This window comes from Dermacentor andersoni, chromosome 5, assembly GCF_023375885.2.
Source record: "Dermacentor andersoni chromosome 5, qqDerAnde1_hic_scaffold, whole genome shotgun sequence".
Classification (NCBI taxonomy): domain Eukaryota; kingdom Metazoa; phylum Arthropoda; class Arachnida; order Ixodida; family Ixodidae; genus Dermacentor; species Dermacentor andersoni.
In genome coordinates this window covers 199,606,007-199,622,474 of record NC_092818.1, presented here as the reverse complement: position 1 = coordinate 199,622,474, position 16,468 = coordinate 199,606,007, and the positions used below count along the sequence as shown (strand labels likewise).

Here is a 16,468-nt window from a genome sequence, read left to right as displayed (position 1 = left end):
TCGTCCTTTTTTATTCTACCCTCACAAATTTGAATTGTCTTAGTATGCATCTTTCTTTTTATCGTCTAGTATTTTCTTATGTTAGTTTTCTTTTCCCTGCTGAACTTCTTAGTTCACCTAAATTATTGCTTGAATTTCCTTTTTCTGTATCTGTCTGTCTATATTACCCATAGATGTAATTGTCATTCATTGTACTTTCATTGCAATGATATTGTTATTGTATTTGGAATAGTATTGTGTTACAATTTGTGTTATTCTTAAGTCACATTTACCCACATTATATGCCCACCTGCTAGATCCCGTTAAGATTGGCAGTATCTTCAAACAAATAAATACATAAATAAATAGTCTATGTGCAAGTAAGGCAGCTCTAAGGTGCTTGTTTACATGGACATAAGTGCAGAAATAACCATTAGTAAAATGCTCATGTCTTAAGGGGGACGCGGGTTTTGCATCGCAAAAAATGGCCAAAAGGTCGATTTTTTCAAAATCACATTTTCAATTTCTATAACTTTTTTATCTATCTGATTCCGAAATATCGTCCATATAAACCACGTAGAAGGGCTCGAAGAAATTTGTTTTATCAGCCAAGACGGCGAAAAATTTCGCGGAAATCAAGAAAGAACCGCGCTTTTCAAGCCACAATATTTCTGGAACGGCGCAACCGAGCGCCGCCATCTTGGTCTCGTTGGAAAGCGCATTTCTCCGTCTTCAAATTTGTCGCTTCAGCTATCTCCTCCGTACAGCAACAAGCACAAAAAAAAAACAAATGATTGAAGGTCGTGCCGGAGTCTGCGATTGGCCGCGCCCGCAACGTGACTCCAGCGCGGTTTGCCATTGGTCCGGCGCTCGCGTCGTCTGCTCGGCTCTTTCACGGCTCTTTGCACCTCGCGAGCCTGGAAGTCTCCAATCGCCGTAATCTCGACGTGTCAAAACGGGTGCTACACGGACATTGTGCTAGCGTGGCCGATCCCTACGTTTATGGACGTCTCAGACCCACGCCAAAGTATTCCGAGCATCGGCGACGCGGACATCGCGACCAAGATTCGTGCGCGGAATCCTCGGACATGCGGCTAGGCCTTTCAGCACTCGGTGCTTCGCAATTCGAGACTAAGCACATCGCGCATGCAATCCTCGTACCGCGGCTAAGCAATTCACGCATAGGAGTCTCCGATTCGTCGATCAAGCACATCACGCGCGGACATCTCGGGCCCTCGCCTAAGCATGTAGTGCATCGGCGCCTCCGACTGCGCGACTCATCGAGTGTTGACTTCTCGAGCCCGCGTCTAGGCATGTCGCGCGTCGGCACCTCGGACTGCGCGAATAAGAGCATCGAGTGTCGACTCCTCGAGCCCGCGTCTAGGCATGTCGCGCGTTGGCACCTCGGACTGCGTGAATAAGAGCATCGAGTGTCGACTCCTCGAGCCCGCGTCTAGGCATGTCGCGCGTCGACACCTCGGACTGCGCGAATAACAGCATCGAGTGTCGACTCCTCGAGCCCGCGTCTAGGCATGTCGCGCGTCGGTCCCGCGGACTGCGCGAATAAGAGCATCGAGTGTCGACTCCTCGAGCCCGCGTCTAGGCATGTCGTGCGTCGGCACCTCGGACTGCGCGAATAAGAGCATCGAGTGTCGACTCCTCGAGCCCGCGTCTAGGCATGTCGCGCGTCGGCACCGCGGACTGCGCGAATAAGAGCATCGAGTGTCGACTCCTCGAGCCCGCGTCTAGACATGTCGCGCGTCGGCACCTCGGACTGCGCGAATAACAGCATAGAGTGTCGACTCCTCGAGCCCGCGTCTAGGCATGTCGCGCGTCGGCACCTCGGACTGCGCGAATAAGAGCATCGAGTGTCGACTCCTCGAGCCCGCGTCTAGGCATGTCGCGCGTCGGTCCCGCGGACTGCGCGAATAAGAGCATCGAGTGTCGACTCCTCGAGCCCGCGTCTAGGCATGTCGTGCGTCGGCACTTCGGACTGCGCGAATAGGAGCATCGAGTGTCGACTCCTCGAGCCCGCGTCTAGGCATGTCGCGCGTCGGCACCTCGGACTGCGCGAATAAGAGCATTGAGTGTGGACTCCTTGAGTCCGCGGCTAGAAATTTCGCGTGTGGGCACATCGAACTGCGCGAATAAAGCATCGAGTGTCGACTCCTCGAGCCCGCGGCTAGGAATTTCGCGTGTTGCCACATCGAACTGCGCGAATAAGCGCATCGAGCGTCGACTCCTTGTATCTGCGGCTAGGCATATCGCGCGTCGGCACCTCAGACTGCGCGAATAGAGCATCGAGTGTCGACTCCTCGAGCCCGCAACTAGGAATTTCGCGCGTCGGCACCTCGGACTGCGCAAATAAGCGCATTGAGTGTCGACTCCTCGAGCCCGCGGCTAGGAATTTCGCGTGTTGGCACATCGAACTGCGCGAATAAGAGCATCGAGTGTCGACTCCTCGAGCCCGCGGCTAGGAATTTCGCGCGTCGGCACCTCGGACTGCGCGAATAGGAGCATCGAGTGTCGACTCCTCGAGCCCGTGGCTAGGAATTTTGCGTGTTGGCACATCGAATTGCGCGAATAAGCGCATCGAGCGTCGAGCGTTGACTCCTTGTATCTGCGGCTAGGCATTTCGCGCGTCGGCACCTCGGACTGCGCAAATAGGAGCATCGAGTGTCGACTCCTCAAGCCCGCGGCTAGGAATTTCGCGTGTTGCCACATCGAACTGCGCGAATAAGCGCATCGAGTGTCGACTCCTCGTACCCGCGTCTAGGAGTTTCGCGCGTCGGCTCCCGGGGACGAATTTAGTTTGTAATATTAATTGGCAAGACAATTTCACTTGGGGAAAACGAAGTTTTAAATACATGGTATCTACGAAAATTTCAAGATGAATTTCGTTTACTTCGTGACATCCATTATTTTGTTATACCCCGTTTCATTACAAGGAGGCTCGAGTGTAATAGCCATTTCATTGCAGCATCTGTAGTTTGAAAGGTAGGCACTGCAAATTACTGCTGCCATTACACTCTATTGGTAGAGTCCTCTAAACGAAGACTCAAACTCAAGTACAATCTGCCAAATATGAGCTAAGAAAGGTTTTATGCAAGATTTGTTAGTGTGGCACATTTCTGTCAAACCAGCCGATCGAATACCAGCCCGGTGGCCGCATTTGATGGGGACAAAATGCAAAAAGATCCATGTACTTAGATTTAGGTGCACATTAACCCTTTCGCTGTCGGACGTTTCTGGCGGTGACGCACCCCCAGTGTCGGCTTGGTTTCAGGGAACGAGCATAACAGGGAATGAACATAGCAATTTATTTTTGATTATGATTGGTATACAAATAACATAGTCAATGCAATATGCACATTTCAGTGTTCTGCAGCTGTTGTTAGTAAACATCATCATCATCATCAGCCTGACTATAAAATCCGTTCAACATTCGAATCTGACGATGCGGAACCCTCTTCCTCTCATGCGACTTTGTCCGAGTCCGAATCCGAGCTCGGCTCGTATTCTGAATCGGAATTCAGCCACCGCTCCCATGAGCAGACGAAGGTCCCGCGCGCCGAGCCATCCGAAAGTAACCGCGCGCAGGGAGGATGCGCTTTCAGTCGCCCGCGCAATGGAGAGAAATGTGACGTTGCGTGATCAAGAAGACAGATGGAGATGGAAAAAGGCTAAACAAAGTTCGAAGGGCTTTACGTTTACTGCTGCAAGTCGGAAGCGAGGGTGCAGCGAGAGAGCGAAAGCAGCAATCGAGTCACCCTTTTTGGAGAGGCAACGGCACGTGCGCCTGAACTTGACGCGCCGTAGCAGGCACACCAACAGAAGAAAAATAAAAACCTTCAAACCAGCGGAGATTACAGAACAACCCTTGAACCCATAACCACACGCACGCAACGCATGATCCAGCGAACGCGGAGCCACCGCGCCACTCAGCAAGGAGAAAGTGGGGAGTGGCAGTCGCACCGTACTCTTCAATACATGGACTAACACAGGTCAGAGCGAATATACGAACTTGTAGAAAGAGTCAACAGATGGCATGGCCAATCCAGGAGCGCCTGCTTTGCGCTCAGGCGCGAAATTTTGAACACACGATAGAGAACGTACCGGTACGTCAGTGACACCGTGGGGGGGGAAGCGCGATGACGTCCCGGTACGTCCGTGACAGCGAAAGGGTTAAAGAACCCCAGGTGGTCCAAATTTCTGGAGTCCCCCACTACGGCGTGTCTTATAATCAGATCATGGTTTTGGCATGTAAAACCCCATAATTAAATTTTTTTTTTCTCATAAGCTACCCAAAGGCTTGCTAAACTATCAACGGATGGGATATAGCTTCCACATTAGCTTCTCTCATAGAATCTGTAGCAGCCAGGTGACCAGTACAAAGTTAATAATTTCAGACTGCTGAACAGTACTGAATAATGCTGAACAATGAATGCTAAAAAGAATTCAAGGTGAAGGTGGGTCCGTGCGTCTTGCACTTGCTACAGCAACGCTCTCAAAGGAGTTTAAAAAAATTAATACTATCCATTGGCTAACTTGGTGACCGTGAGAAAGTGACAAGACGACGGCATAGCTGTTGGCGGCTGTTGTGAGCATCCGCGTCATGCTGTTTAGTATAGCATTGCACGCCAGCTTAGTGCAATCAAGCACAAAATCAAGCAAGCCACAACTGCCTTCTAGTAGCAGCTGCCAACAGCTACACCGTCGTAGCTGTTGTAGTGGGCCCAACTCCACTATGCATTCTTTTTTTTTTTCACTTCACCCCTTAATTTTGATATAAAGATGGAAAAAAAAAATAACTGGGAATAATGTAGCAAGTTGGAAACTGTCAAATCTAATGTTTTTGAATGCAATGCACAATTTGACGTGCATAATTGTAAATGCTTGTAATTAGGAAGTTAGACTAATTAGCTATTCAGTGATAACATAAATATTCACCAGTGTGCACAAGGTGACTGCTAACAAAACATCATTAGTCCCATCATTGTATATTGTAGGCCTTTGTTTAAAACAGCTTGGCCCATGTTAGGTTGGACACATGGTATTTAAACTGCAGTGCTAAGTGCAATGTGGTAATAGGATGTCTTTCTTTTTTTCTATGAAAGAAGGATTTTCCACAAGGCACGATTCTACAAACCTTTCTTTACAATTCTTTCTATATGCAATTCTAAAATTTGTTTGCTGAAAGCTTTGTAGAAGTGCAATAAAAAAAATGGATTGTATCGGCCAAGGTGGTGCGTAATATCTTGGGAAATATGAGAAAAAAGAAAAAAATATATATGTGTGTGTGTGTGTGTGTGTGTAATCAACCCACAGTATCTTTGTAAGAGTGCAACCGAGCACTGCCATCTTAGTTTTGTAAACATCGCAATTCCAATTTCATTTTCTTCTGCCACTTGCAGCCAAGTAGCAAGGATACAGTTTCGTCTGCCAGATGGATCATCTGCTACACACACCTTCGATGCTAATGCCACACTTCAGGATCTGCACAACTATGTTATCGAGGTATGAGAGTGGGCATACATTGTATATCTACACAAATAATGAACTGAACAAAATAAAGTAGTTGAGAGTAATTAGCATTTAATCTAAAGAAGCCTGTAGCTCACATATAAATATGCAAAGTTATTAGAGCTCTCAATATTTTTGTGTGGCCTCACTTGACTCCAGAAAGCTTTACTGTTGCCAAGAAGGGACGGTTTTGGAGCTGCTTTAGGGCTTATTCACACCAGATGTTAAGAGGAGTCACGCAACTGACTGCAACTGGCGACTAAGGAGCGACTCAAGGTGACCAATGTTCACATGAGCAAGTGGGACTGGCCTGTTACCACACTGAAATGTCTCGCGATTGATGCTGTTCGTGTCTGCTTGCACCACCATTGCCACCATAAAATAAGGAAACGTCATGCTCCTGGATTGCTGATTAATTCAGTACATTTGTGAGTGAAGTCATTCAACTGAAACTGAGCAGTCGGCGACTGACCCAAAACAGTTGCTCTTCACCCAAAGAGACCATTTGCGACGAATGTTGTCTCGCTACCTCTGTGAGTCATTGGTGTGAATGAGTCCTAAGAGTATAGCAGCGTAACTGCGAGTCGGCCTAGTTGGAACAGATTCATCTTAAAACTTTTTGTGCGCAAACAAACAGGGACAAAGAATAGGAGCAACACAAGGACGAGCGCTCGTCTTTGTGTTCCTCCTATTTTTCGTCCCTGTTTGTTTGCGCACAAAAAGTTTTAATTTAGCAGCGTGGTGTGGTTTCTGTGCTAAATTCTTCTGTTCACCACACAGACAGTGCAGCCAAGCTTTTCAAGCTTCACCCTGTCAACGACATTCCCACGCCGAGAGTTCACCCAGGAGCAGTACCGGAGCAACCTGCGTGAGCTGGAGCTGGCCCCATCAGCTGTTATCCTTGTCGTACCTGTTAGCGTGAGTTTCTCGCCCATCTATCCATACAGGGTTCTGTGCAGGAACTAGTACTAGAATGTACATTAGCTGTGGCTGACGAGCAGCAAGCATGGATATGGATGTGCTCTCTAGAATAACGTGGAGAAACCCAGAAAATCTGTTTTGTCTTATTAGAATTTGGTCTTAATAAATTTCATTGCAATTATAGAGAGCTAAACACCCCACTGCCCAGCTTACCGGGAAATAAAGAACGCATCTAGGTAGCACATTATTCCATCCTTGTGCCTCGTGAAGAAAAGAAAAGGTGGTGGGTGTCAGTCACCTTTCAAGGAATCGAGTAATAGTAGTTGTGGCAAGTGGCAGCGGAGAGGTTTTTAAATGATGTTTTTGCAAGTACTATAATGTAAGTAAACCAAAGAATGACATCACTTCGTAACAATGCAGGAGCATATTTTGTAACATTGCTGCTGGAGCTATTTTGTATTTCATGCTATGTGTGAAGCTAACACTTGAGCAAAAACAGGAGCACAAAGAATGCATGCACAAAGTTTACATACGTGGTCTTTGTGCTTGGAAAAGCCTACAATACAGGTGGGAAACATTTCATTTCTGCAGTGGTTTAAATCTTATTGGTACCACCCTCATGCACAGGCATCCACACTGAAGAAGTTGACCATCCACCATGATGGCACATACCTGTGCCGTTTTGATTCTGGGCTCGATTCACAACAGTGGTGACCATATTTTAGCTGAAGGCAAACTTGAGATTTTTGGGCTCGCAAGGGAAGGTGTGGGACTGAGCTAGTTGGCAATCCATGGCGATATGTAGCGCTTGTGTTCATCGTATTTACCCGTCCCTTTTCCCGGTCGAACTGTGTACATCAACACAAGAGGAACCTAGGTGTAGTAGAACCACTTATAACGATACCGGTTTTAACAATATATCTGTTACAACATTGAAAAGCTGCTGCACTGTCAACTTTTGTATGTTTTCTATGGGGAAATAACCTGCTTACTACAATATCCCCATGCCACATTATCGGTTATAACATAGTCTGGCTGCTTGGTGTCCTTGCCAAAAGGTAATGGAATGTGAAATGCAAGCCGCTGCATGATGGCTCGCTACCCCAACTGCCGCCATACGCTTCTCTCCATGAGAGATGCACGCCAGCCTCGCGCGCACATCTCCCGTCGCCCTTCCACCCCTCTGAACACTAATGGGCTGCACCTGTAGCACTGTGCCACGCTTTTCTCCGAAACACAAATGGACCGCCCCAACTGCACTGACAATGCTGCCGGCGCTGCTCCCAGATTGCTCGCTGGGCCCTCATATGAGCCAGTGAAAAGAAAGTGCACCGCTATAGATCTGGAAACTAAGTGCTTCTAATCGATAAGGTGATCGTCACCAATGTGTTTGCATCGGATAGCGTTGGTGACGACAGCAGCGATGACGCGGATGGGCAGGCTGTTTCAACATTGTTCCTGCGGGAGGTCCTGCAGGCAAGTGAGTCCCTCGTGGGATTGTTTTCGCGAGGGACCTTCTAGTTCACTACGTGGAGCAGCTGGATGCCATGGAGAAGGATGTCGTCAAGTTTTGCGTAAAGCAAACAAGGCTGACGGACATGCGGTTTTCTCGTGCAAGCCAGTTGGAAGTACATGGCGAGATGCTTGTGCCAATCATGTGCCAGCATTTCTTCTGTTTCTTAAGCTGAGATGCTGCCGCGGCAACCTTCCTGCATTCTTTAAAAGGCACCTTTTAGGGCCACCAAAGCGATGCCTCGGCAGAGCTCGTATGTCACTTGCTGCCCTTGACCCCTCTTCGTAGTTATGGCAGTGCCATTCTTGAATGCCAACAGCCGCGGCTTGTTAACAACACGTGATCAGAGCGTGCAGGCAGCAGAGTTAAACAGTTGAACGAGTCAACACAATCTGAAGCCGGATGGAGCAAGGTGGTGGGGAGGAGAACTGGCCATTTCTGCCATTATAGTTTTCTTGGAACAGCTACGCCATCCCCATGTTGATATTTTTTTTCATGGAACGCGGTTATAACAATTATCGGTTATAACAATGGAATTTTCGTGGCACTTGAATATTATTATCAGTTCGTTCAACTGCACTTAAATTATTTTGGAAGTTCCCTGCTGCGGCATCTTTCATAGTTAAAGGACACAAGAGAAACAGTAAATCAATTTGACTAATAAAGTATTTTTTCAAACCTCTGTTCTGGTTAGTAGAAGAGGTCAAAGTTCCATTTATTGAATTTTGTGCTGAAACTCTAGTGCCAATAGGTCAATTTGACATAACACATTGCTAAGTATTTTTTTTTTCATATTTGGGCTGTTGTGGCACATTAAACGTCTTTGAAGTTTGCCTGAGTTCAGTCTTTGACTGTTATACAGTCGAACCCGGCTATATCGAGCTCGCCAAAAAACGCCTATCAGTTCGATATACAGTCGAATCCGGCTATATCGAACTCGCCAAAAAACGCCTATCAGTTCGATATAGAGCATAATTCGATATAAGCCTGCTAAATAATTGGATGTCATAAAAGCACATACCATTTATAAAATCACTTTATTGATGAAACTACCTTAGTTTCGCACTAAATAGTCCTGCATTTTCTTCTGCTTGGGCAATTTCGCTGCGTGCGACGCATGCACTTTTCCACTTTGTTTAAGAAGTCGGAGCAGCTGAGGCCGCAACATTCCGCATTCGCCCAGAAGCACCGGACTAGTGTGAGCGCACCAATCACTTCGGAGGATGTGGGCCAAAGACGGTCGTTGCTTTCCTCATTGTGCCCACTTTCACTTGTGCTCGGCACGATGTCGGCAATGTAGTCTTCGTTTCCGGGCTCTCCCGTGGTCGCGACACCGTCATTTGCGCTCACAAACTCGTCCACCGTTGATTTGTCAACAGCTTCCGGAAATTCTGACAGCTCGCTCCAAACTTCGGCAACACCGGCAACGGCTTCGTCGCGTTAATCAGAATTTACAGTCATCACCGAGCACGCGGAAGTCGGTACGGCTGAAGCTATTTCGGATGAACCACTCGTACACGGCCGTGCGTATGCGTCGGGCGCCACGGGCACCGAGTCTTGAGTTAGGCCGCTTTAGCCCTAATTTCCCCCTTCAAGATCGTGCTGAGAGTGCACCTCGGAATCTTGTACGTTGCGGGGACATCCGACATCTCACCGCGTTCGACCCGATTTATGATTTCGAGGTTCACGACGAAAGGCGAATTCTGCCGCTCCATCACGGCAACACTGCGGGCGAAGGCGCACAAGACGCACACAATGAACCAGAAAAGCAGCGAGACAACTCGCACTTTCGTCTTTCATCATCCTGCATGACGAGGGCACAAGAGCCTCTGATTGGCTGTCTGAGCATGTGCTGCGGGCGGGCCAGGATCATTTTTTGGAGGGGGGGTGTCGGCGGCTCCGAGGTAGCGCGGTCACGTAGGGAGAGCGGTTGGATGGAGCAGCGCCGCCGGGTTTTCCCGCCACCGCGAGGGAAAGCAAACTTCCGGGGGCACTTTCCGCCGCTTGACGTTCGATATATCGGGAGTCGCTACTAGTTTTGTTCGATGTAAGCGTAATTTTTGCTATATATACTCATTGTAACTATACCGTGTCCAGAAATTGTTCGATATATGGAATAATTCGATGTAAACGGGTTCGATATAGTCGGGTTCGACTGTAGAACACAGTGTAATCTATCTGCAGCAATAAAGAAAGTCAACTAAGCCCAAGTAGATGCTGTCAAAATTGGCTTTGCCACCAGTATTTCAGTTTTGCAAGTTTTCTGATTTACCAAGCCTCCTCTCTTGCTACAAGCTCTTTAACAATTGTGGCATCATCTGGAGCCATATGTGCACTCTGACTTGCTAGCACGGTAAAATTGGACATGACAGAAGAAAGCTGCGGATATGCACACTCCTCGCACTGTTGTATAGGATGCAGTAGTGCTTGCATGGTGAAGGCAGCAACTCCTCTGTGCAGCAGTGGTGTGTTGCAGCCCACCTTGTTGCAAATTGACCTTTCAAAAGGAACAAACCGATGTGTTGCCTTGGGTGGTGTTGCTGAATGTGATTTCTGGTCTCTGTCTGCGCAGACTCCCAGCGTGGTGGTCCCAGCAGCAGTGAGCAAATCGGGAGCATCACTCATGAACCTCTTGTGGTCTCTGCTGACACCATTTGGCGTGATCTGGAGTCTCTTCGTAGGCCTCATCTTCGGATCGCCTGACCCCCCAGTCTCAGATCCAGCTTCTGACATCAGTGCTGGTGCCACTGCTCAGCACACTGATTCTTCGCAAGAGCAAGCACAGGGGTAAGTCCTTTGAGGCGCTTTATCCTGGGCACATCAATATGGATGCTTATTCTGCGGCGTTTTAAAGGCAATACATTACTACCATCTACAGTCAAGCCCTCAAATGATCCTACATACAGCCATTTTCCTGTGTTTTGGGCAGTCAACGACCAGTAAATAAACCAAGCTTTGTTACTTTCACTTTTGAGGAAGCATCAGTGACATACATGTATTTAAAAATTACGGCAAAAGTTGTCTCATGACAACTGCGACTACAGTATGACAACGAATGCATGACGATAGTTGTGTGGTGATGACACAACGATGACAACGGTATCAACTAGCTTGTATGACAATGATGTGACGATAACGGCATGATGAGTCCGATGACAAATTTGGAGTAATGATCATGGAACGACCACGATGGCATCACAACGGCATTGTGACAATGAATGCATGACAAATGTGTGATAACGACAGTCGGATGACAGCACAACAACCACGACGGCATCACGACCACCAACACATACCTCTGGGTCAGCTTAGGAGGTCTGACGATAATGGCATGAAGAGAGTTGGTTCACGACGCTGGAGCAACCATGACAGCATGACGACCACAAGCATATACCTAGCTGCCCAAGCTGTTCGACAACTTTCGCCACTGTGTCTGTGTGAGAGGCTATTATGATGATGTAAGGGTAGTTAAGAAGTACCATGACCAACATGTGGGCAAAATTTGTGAAGTGCTTATTGTTCACAAAAAGGGAGCAGCTTGTATGTACCATCAGTCACTCTGATAAAGAGATGAGGTATCTCGACTCCCAGTTTTGATTGATGCACCTTCCTGGCATGTCTTGTTTTATTTTTTTGTTCTTTTCCTCATTTTGGGGACTCCAGCATTGTTGAGACATGTTTACAAATCTTTTTTGTTGATTCCCATTTTAGTCTTTTATCAACCATTGACTTTTAGTGCTGTTCCGAGTTTTACACCTGTTGTATTTAGCATCAAGAGTGACTTGTCCATTGAATTTTAACTGCTTTTCTGTGCTGGCCAGCCAAGTCACTTACAGATAGCATTGTACCCTCTGTGTCCTCTGCCTTATATTATTATGTTGCTTCAAATAAATAATCTCTTCATAGTCAGCCCATTGTTCTGTCCGTTTTTCATACGTCCCATCGTCTGTGCTGTTTCTACATGATCGAAAGTCTGCCACATTTTAAGGAGGGTTTGTCATAAGTCAAAAAGTGACAGTCACTCATGATGAGCTGAGGTCACCAAGATGACATGTGCTTTATTGGAGTGAGCTGTTGACGCTGACCTCTTCTGACTCGTTCCTTGCATGTTTTGCTGCCTACAGGGGGGCACGACGGCGACGGACACCACAGCAGCCACAAGGCGAGGGTGTGTACCAACGTGAAGGAAACGTGTACCGCTTCTCCAACCAGCGCTTCAGTGATGAGGACGATGACACGAACACCTGGAATGGGAACTCCACGCAGCAGATGTAGCATTGCCGTAACTGCATACGCATGGGGTGATCAGGAGCTGTACAAAGAGGGAAAAAAACATATATATGTGGAGAGGGAGTGGGCTCAGATGTGGCAGCAACCTGCTGTTAAATTGAAGATGAATTAGTTGTGAAGGCACAGGTGGTACTGCAGCAATATTTGTATGTGAGGTTGTTTGATCATGGTACAAAGTGCAAGTCACACTTTAGTACATTTGTGCCTTTGTGCAGTAATAACCAATATGGAGCCCACAGTGATTATGGGAAAAGAAGCTCAAATTAAGCAAGGAAAATAACAGGTGATTGTCTAAAACTGGCAATTTTTTTTAGAACAATTATGTTGGTTACTAGATTACTAAAATGCCTGGGAATGCACAAACAAAATGTTTTCCCATGTGTGACAAATAGGAAAATCATTGTAGATTACCTCCTGTGGCTCCTAAAGCCTTTCTTAGCCTTTATGTATAGAATTTCCAAGGAAACAAATGCGTCAAGCTCCTGCCTGTAGTGTTCCCCGTCCTGGTTTCTTTTTTTTTTTTTTTCTATACATGTGTGCCCCAACTTACCATAATGTGCACACTTAGCTGCAAAGTTGAAAGACCATGCGCGCCCATGCCAAGCTGGATATCCACACCTTCTGCTGGCATGGTGGCCGCTGTTGAGAGCAGTGCTCGGATGAAACTGCATCACTCTGCACTCACAGGCTTGTTGATTCTCTTCCACCGCTTGACGGTTTGTATTGCCATCGCTGTGTTAATACTTCAGCGACTGGCACAACTTATTTCTGGCTCAATAGCAATGGGATAGAAAAAGGCGCACATCTTTGTGTCCCCTGCCAGAGACTTAATATTGCCTTGGAGGATGAACAGTTCGTTTTTGAACATGGCCCCAAAAATGATTTCTGTCTACCATTGAAGTATAATTTGCTCAGTGACAACCATGCGAAACTGCAGTATGAAAGAACTTACATTCTTGTGACACTTTTTGCACAAGCTGGGCTCAACAGCAGCTGTCACGTCAGAAGGGCAGTAACGGATGCACTCACATGGTCCACAAACTTTTGCTGTCAACTGTGCGTCAAAAAGATGGGCTCCTAGTAAGCCATTTAAATTGATGGCAAGGTCTTACAGGTATCAAGTAGTCATGTCCCAGCTTACTTTGATTTGTTTATTGGCTGCAGGAACAATGTGGCTTTCTCAAGATAGCAATCGGTTGTCACACCAAAAGCAGTGTATCTGATGCTGAAAGAGAACCAGTTTATGTTGCCATATACAGGTTCATGGTATCTGTTTTGCATGAAGCTTGATGAGAGGTACAGCATATTGGGCATTGACTGATTTCTTGATTTGCTGAATTCATTTTCTAAAGTGGCTACCACAAAGGGAAGTTTGAACTTGCTGCACAGAGACCAAGCCCAATCATTAACAGGTGAATGAGGCCCTTTATTGTTGTTGTTTTATGTCGGGGAGCATTTTACATGAATAGATCAACCAATGACACTAATTCAGCAGATGACTTGAGCATGCTTAAGCTAAGTTAGTTATTGTTGCTGGAGCTGCATTTTCTTAACAGTCATGTAAAATATACGGAGCCCTAATTCGTTGGTCATGCCAGCCATGAGGTGCTGTGGCCAGTCATGTAGACCACAGTACCTTTGTTTTCTTAGCTAGGACGTTTGACAAATGCAATTTGTAAATGGTCATAAGCAAACATACTGCAAAGAAGCTGTCATGCTTTGGGCAATGCTGGAAATTCAGATTTTAAGCTACAAGCTTTGTTTCCACCTGTAGTTGGGACTGGGCCATATTGGAATGCTAGGTGTTGTATAGATGAGGATGCAGCCATTTTGAGTGGTGTACCTAAAAGTAATGTTTTTTGAAGGGCTGAGAAGGTGTGTAGCATTCTGATTTGTATTTTAGGTAACTAAGAGGGTGTATTCAAATGAACTTATATGTGCACAGTGCCATTGTTTCTATTGACTTGAAGAACAACTGGACATTTCTTTTGAAAGTGCAAATGGCTTGCATAACCTTTTTCTTTAATGAGTTTGTTACAGGCTGGGCAATCTCCTTCATGCTCAGAAATTTTTGGAACTTTATTTTTTATGTATAACATCTTCAGCTGACCAGCATGCCAGTCTGCTTGCGGTTTCATGAAGGCAGCATGGCTCGAAAATAGCCTGACTCGAAGATAGCCCGGTGCCTAGCCCAACAAGCCAACATTGGGCAAGGAATGTAAGCCAGGCTTACATGAACTGAAAGCTGCAATTAGAACTATGGGCATGGCTCCTTTCCATTTTATAATTAATGTTTCTTGAAACACTATTTTAAATGTGCTTATCAAAAGTGAGAACTTTTCAAATATCAAATTACTAAAATGTTTAGTGTTCCTGAAAATGCTGTCAGCTCTGTGTACCAATAGAGGTTTCTCTTGCATGCAATTTCCTAGAACTTCAGCCGTAATTTGCTGGGTTGACTGTGTTGTGGCAATTCAATGTCCGACGTGAAGTAGAAACATTCCTATGCAGTGCATTGTTAACTACTGCCTTGTACTGAATGTGTCAACCTGCAAATCAATCTGCTGTTTTTAAGCCTGTCACAGCCTGCGCTCTGTGGAAGTTGATAAAATAAATGCCATTGAAAAGCATGCGTGGAAACTCCTGTGTAGAATTTGCCAGGTAGTGTTCTGCATAAAACCGAAAGAAAGAAGTGGTGTCGAACTGCACTTCATTTTTAATAATCAACATTCCACTGTAACCGCTGTAATTGAGCCCTGTTTTGACAGTATGTATGCCAAACGGGTTACATGCCGTTGTTGCCTATCGGAGTTTTTATATAGGCGTATGATGAATCGAGGGCATTCAGTAATAGGTAGACGTAAAAATACGGTTGCTGGCACGTGTAGCACGAAACCTTGCGTGACCACAAAAGGATCTGGCAAGGTATAAATCATACTGAGCCATAACGCACGTTTGAGGGCCCAATATTTCTGAGACACTTTACCCATGCAAGAGGCAAAAATTTTGAGGACGCTTCAGTTTCAGCTTTAAGAGTGGAACACGATAACATTTGAAGATCACCGACTGCATCTCACTTTCTGGCAACTGCAGCGTATGTAACCGTAATGTTTACTGGGAAACGCTGGCGGCGAACGCTATGCACCAAGGCAAGCTTTCTGGGAGACACGTGGCCTCTTGTATAGGCCACGATGCGGCGGAGGTGAGCGCCATCTAGAGGTGTTGCAAGGAACTGGGTGCGTCAGTTTATGGCCTTTGGGATTTGCGCACTCGGAGGCCATGGCCGCTCTCTGGATGGTAGAAACGCTGGGAGTTAACCGAGGGGCCCGATCTTTATTAATCATAAGAAGCGAACAAAGACGCCAAGGACAACACAGGGGAAATTACTTGTACTTACTAATTGAAATAAAAAAAAAATTAATTAATAGAATTGAAAGTGGATTAAAAAAACAACTTGCCGCAGGTGGGGAACAATCCCACGTCTTCGCATTACGCATGCAATGCTCTACCAATTGAGCTACTGCAGCGCCATCTTCCCATCCACTTTCTGGCGTATTTATGCATTACTACTAGAACTAACCAGGCACTTGTTCATTACATAATGAGGGTCTCGAATCCAGCAACATTGATGCCTTCAGGTAGCATGTGTGGGTTTATTGACCAGTTGCCGTCACCCAAGAAGTTCACGTACCGTGATGCCTGCCACAGAAGGGATGTTCCACACTTTCAAAGAGATCGTTGAGCTCTACCAATCTGGCCATTCCATCTATCCTAAGCCTTGTAAGGGCCTCGCAAAGGTGGAGGAGCGCATTCTCCTTTGCCTTCACACCAAAACTCTATTGTGCCTGGCAGCCTTAAAATACTTTGACCCCGCTTGCACGGGGAAGTGCTTCACTGTGAGGAAGGGACCTCAGACATTTTCCGCATGGTGTGGGCATGTTAAAAAACCCCAAATCTAACCCCCCTACCCCTACCCAACCCTTCCCAGGAGGACTGGGAGGCAGCCCTATTCGGCTGCTCTGACCTGACGGCCTAACGGGCCTTGGTCGAGTGGGCCTGCACGGCGGCCAACGACAATGGGCTCCCGTAAGGGGGAGCCCACCTAGTGTTGGTGCAAAACTTATGTAAATAAATGTTTTTCAGACAGACAGAGACATCTGTCGCCAAGGTTTGTGAGTGGTTGCGCTTGCTAACACTCTCAATGTTAGTTCTAGTAGTGACACATAAATCCTTGCTCCAAGA

General features: G+C 46.5%; 1 protein-coding gene across 2 annotated transcripts in view; it reads left to right on the top strand.

Moving 5' to 3' along the window:
- LOC126532346 (UBX domain-containing protein 4-like) overlaps positions 1 to 14,858 on the top strand; it is a 55,498-nt gene extending 40,640 nt beyond the window's left edge. For both annotated transcript variants that reach the window (XM_050180053.3, XM_055071523.2), the window contains exons 9-12: positions 5,394 to 5,496; positions 6,283 to 6,420; positions 10,509 to 10,723; positions 12,061 to 14,858. In XM_050180053.3, coding sequence (XP_050036010.1) covers positions 5,394 to 5,496; positions 6,283 to 6,420; positions 10,509 to 10,723; positions 12,061 to 12,211 — 607 coding nt within the window. In that variant the 3' untranslated portion in view covers positions 12,212 to 14,858. The remainder of the gene's footprint in view (positions 1 to 5,393; positions 5,497 to 6,282; positions 6,421 to 10,508; positions 10,724 to 12,060) is intronic.
- The last annotated feature ends 1,610 nt before the right edge of the window (positions 14,859 to 16,468 follow it).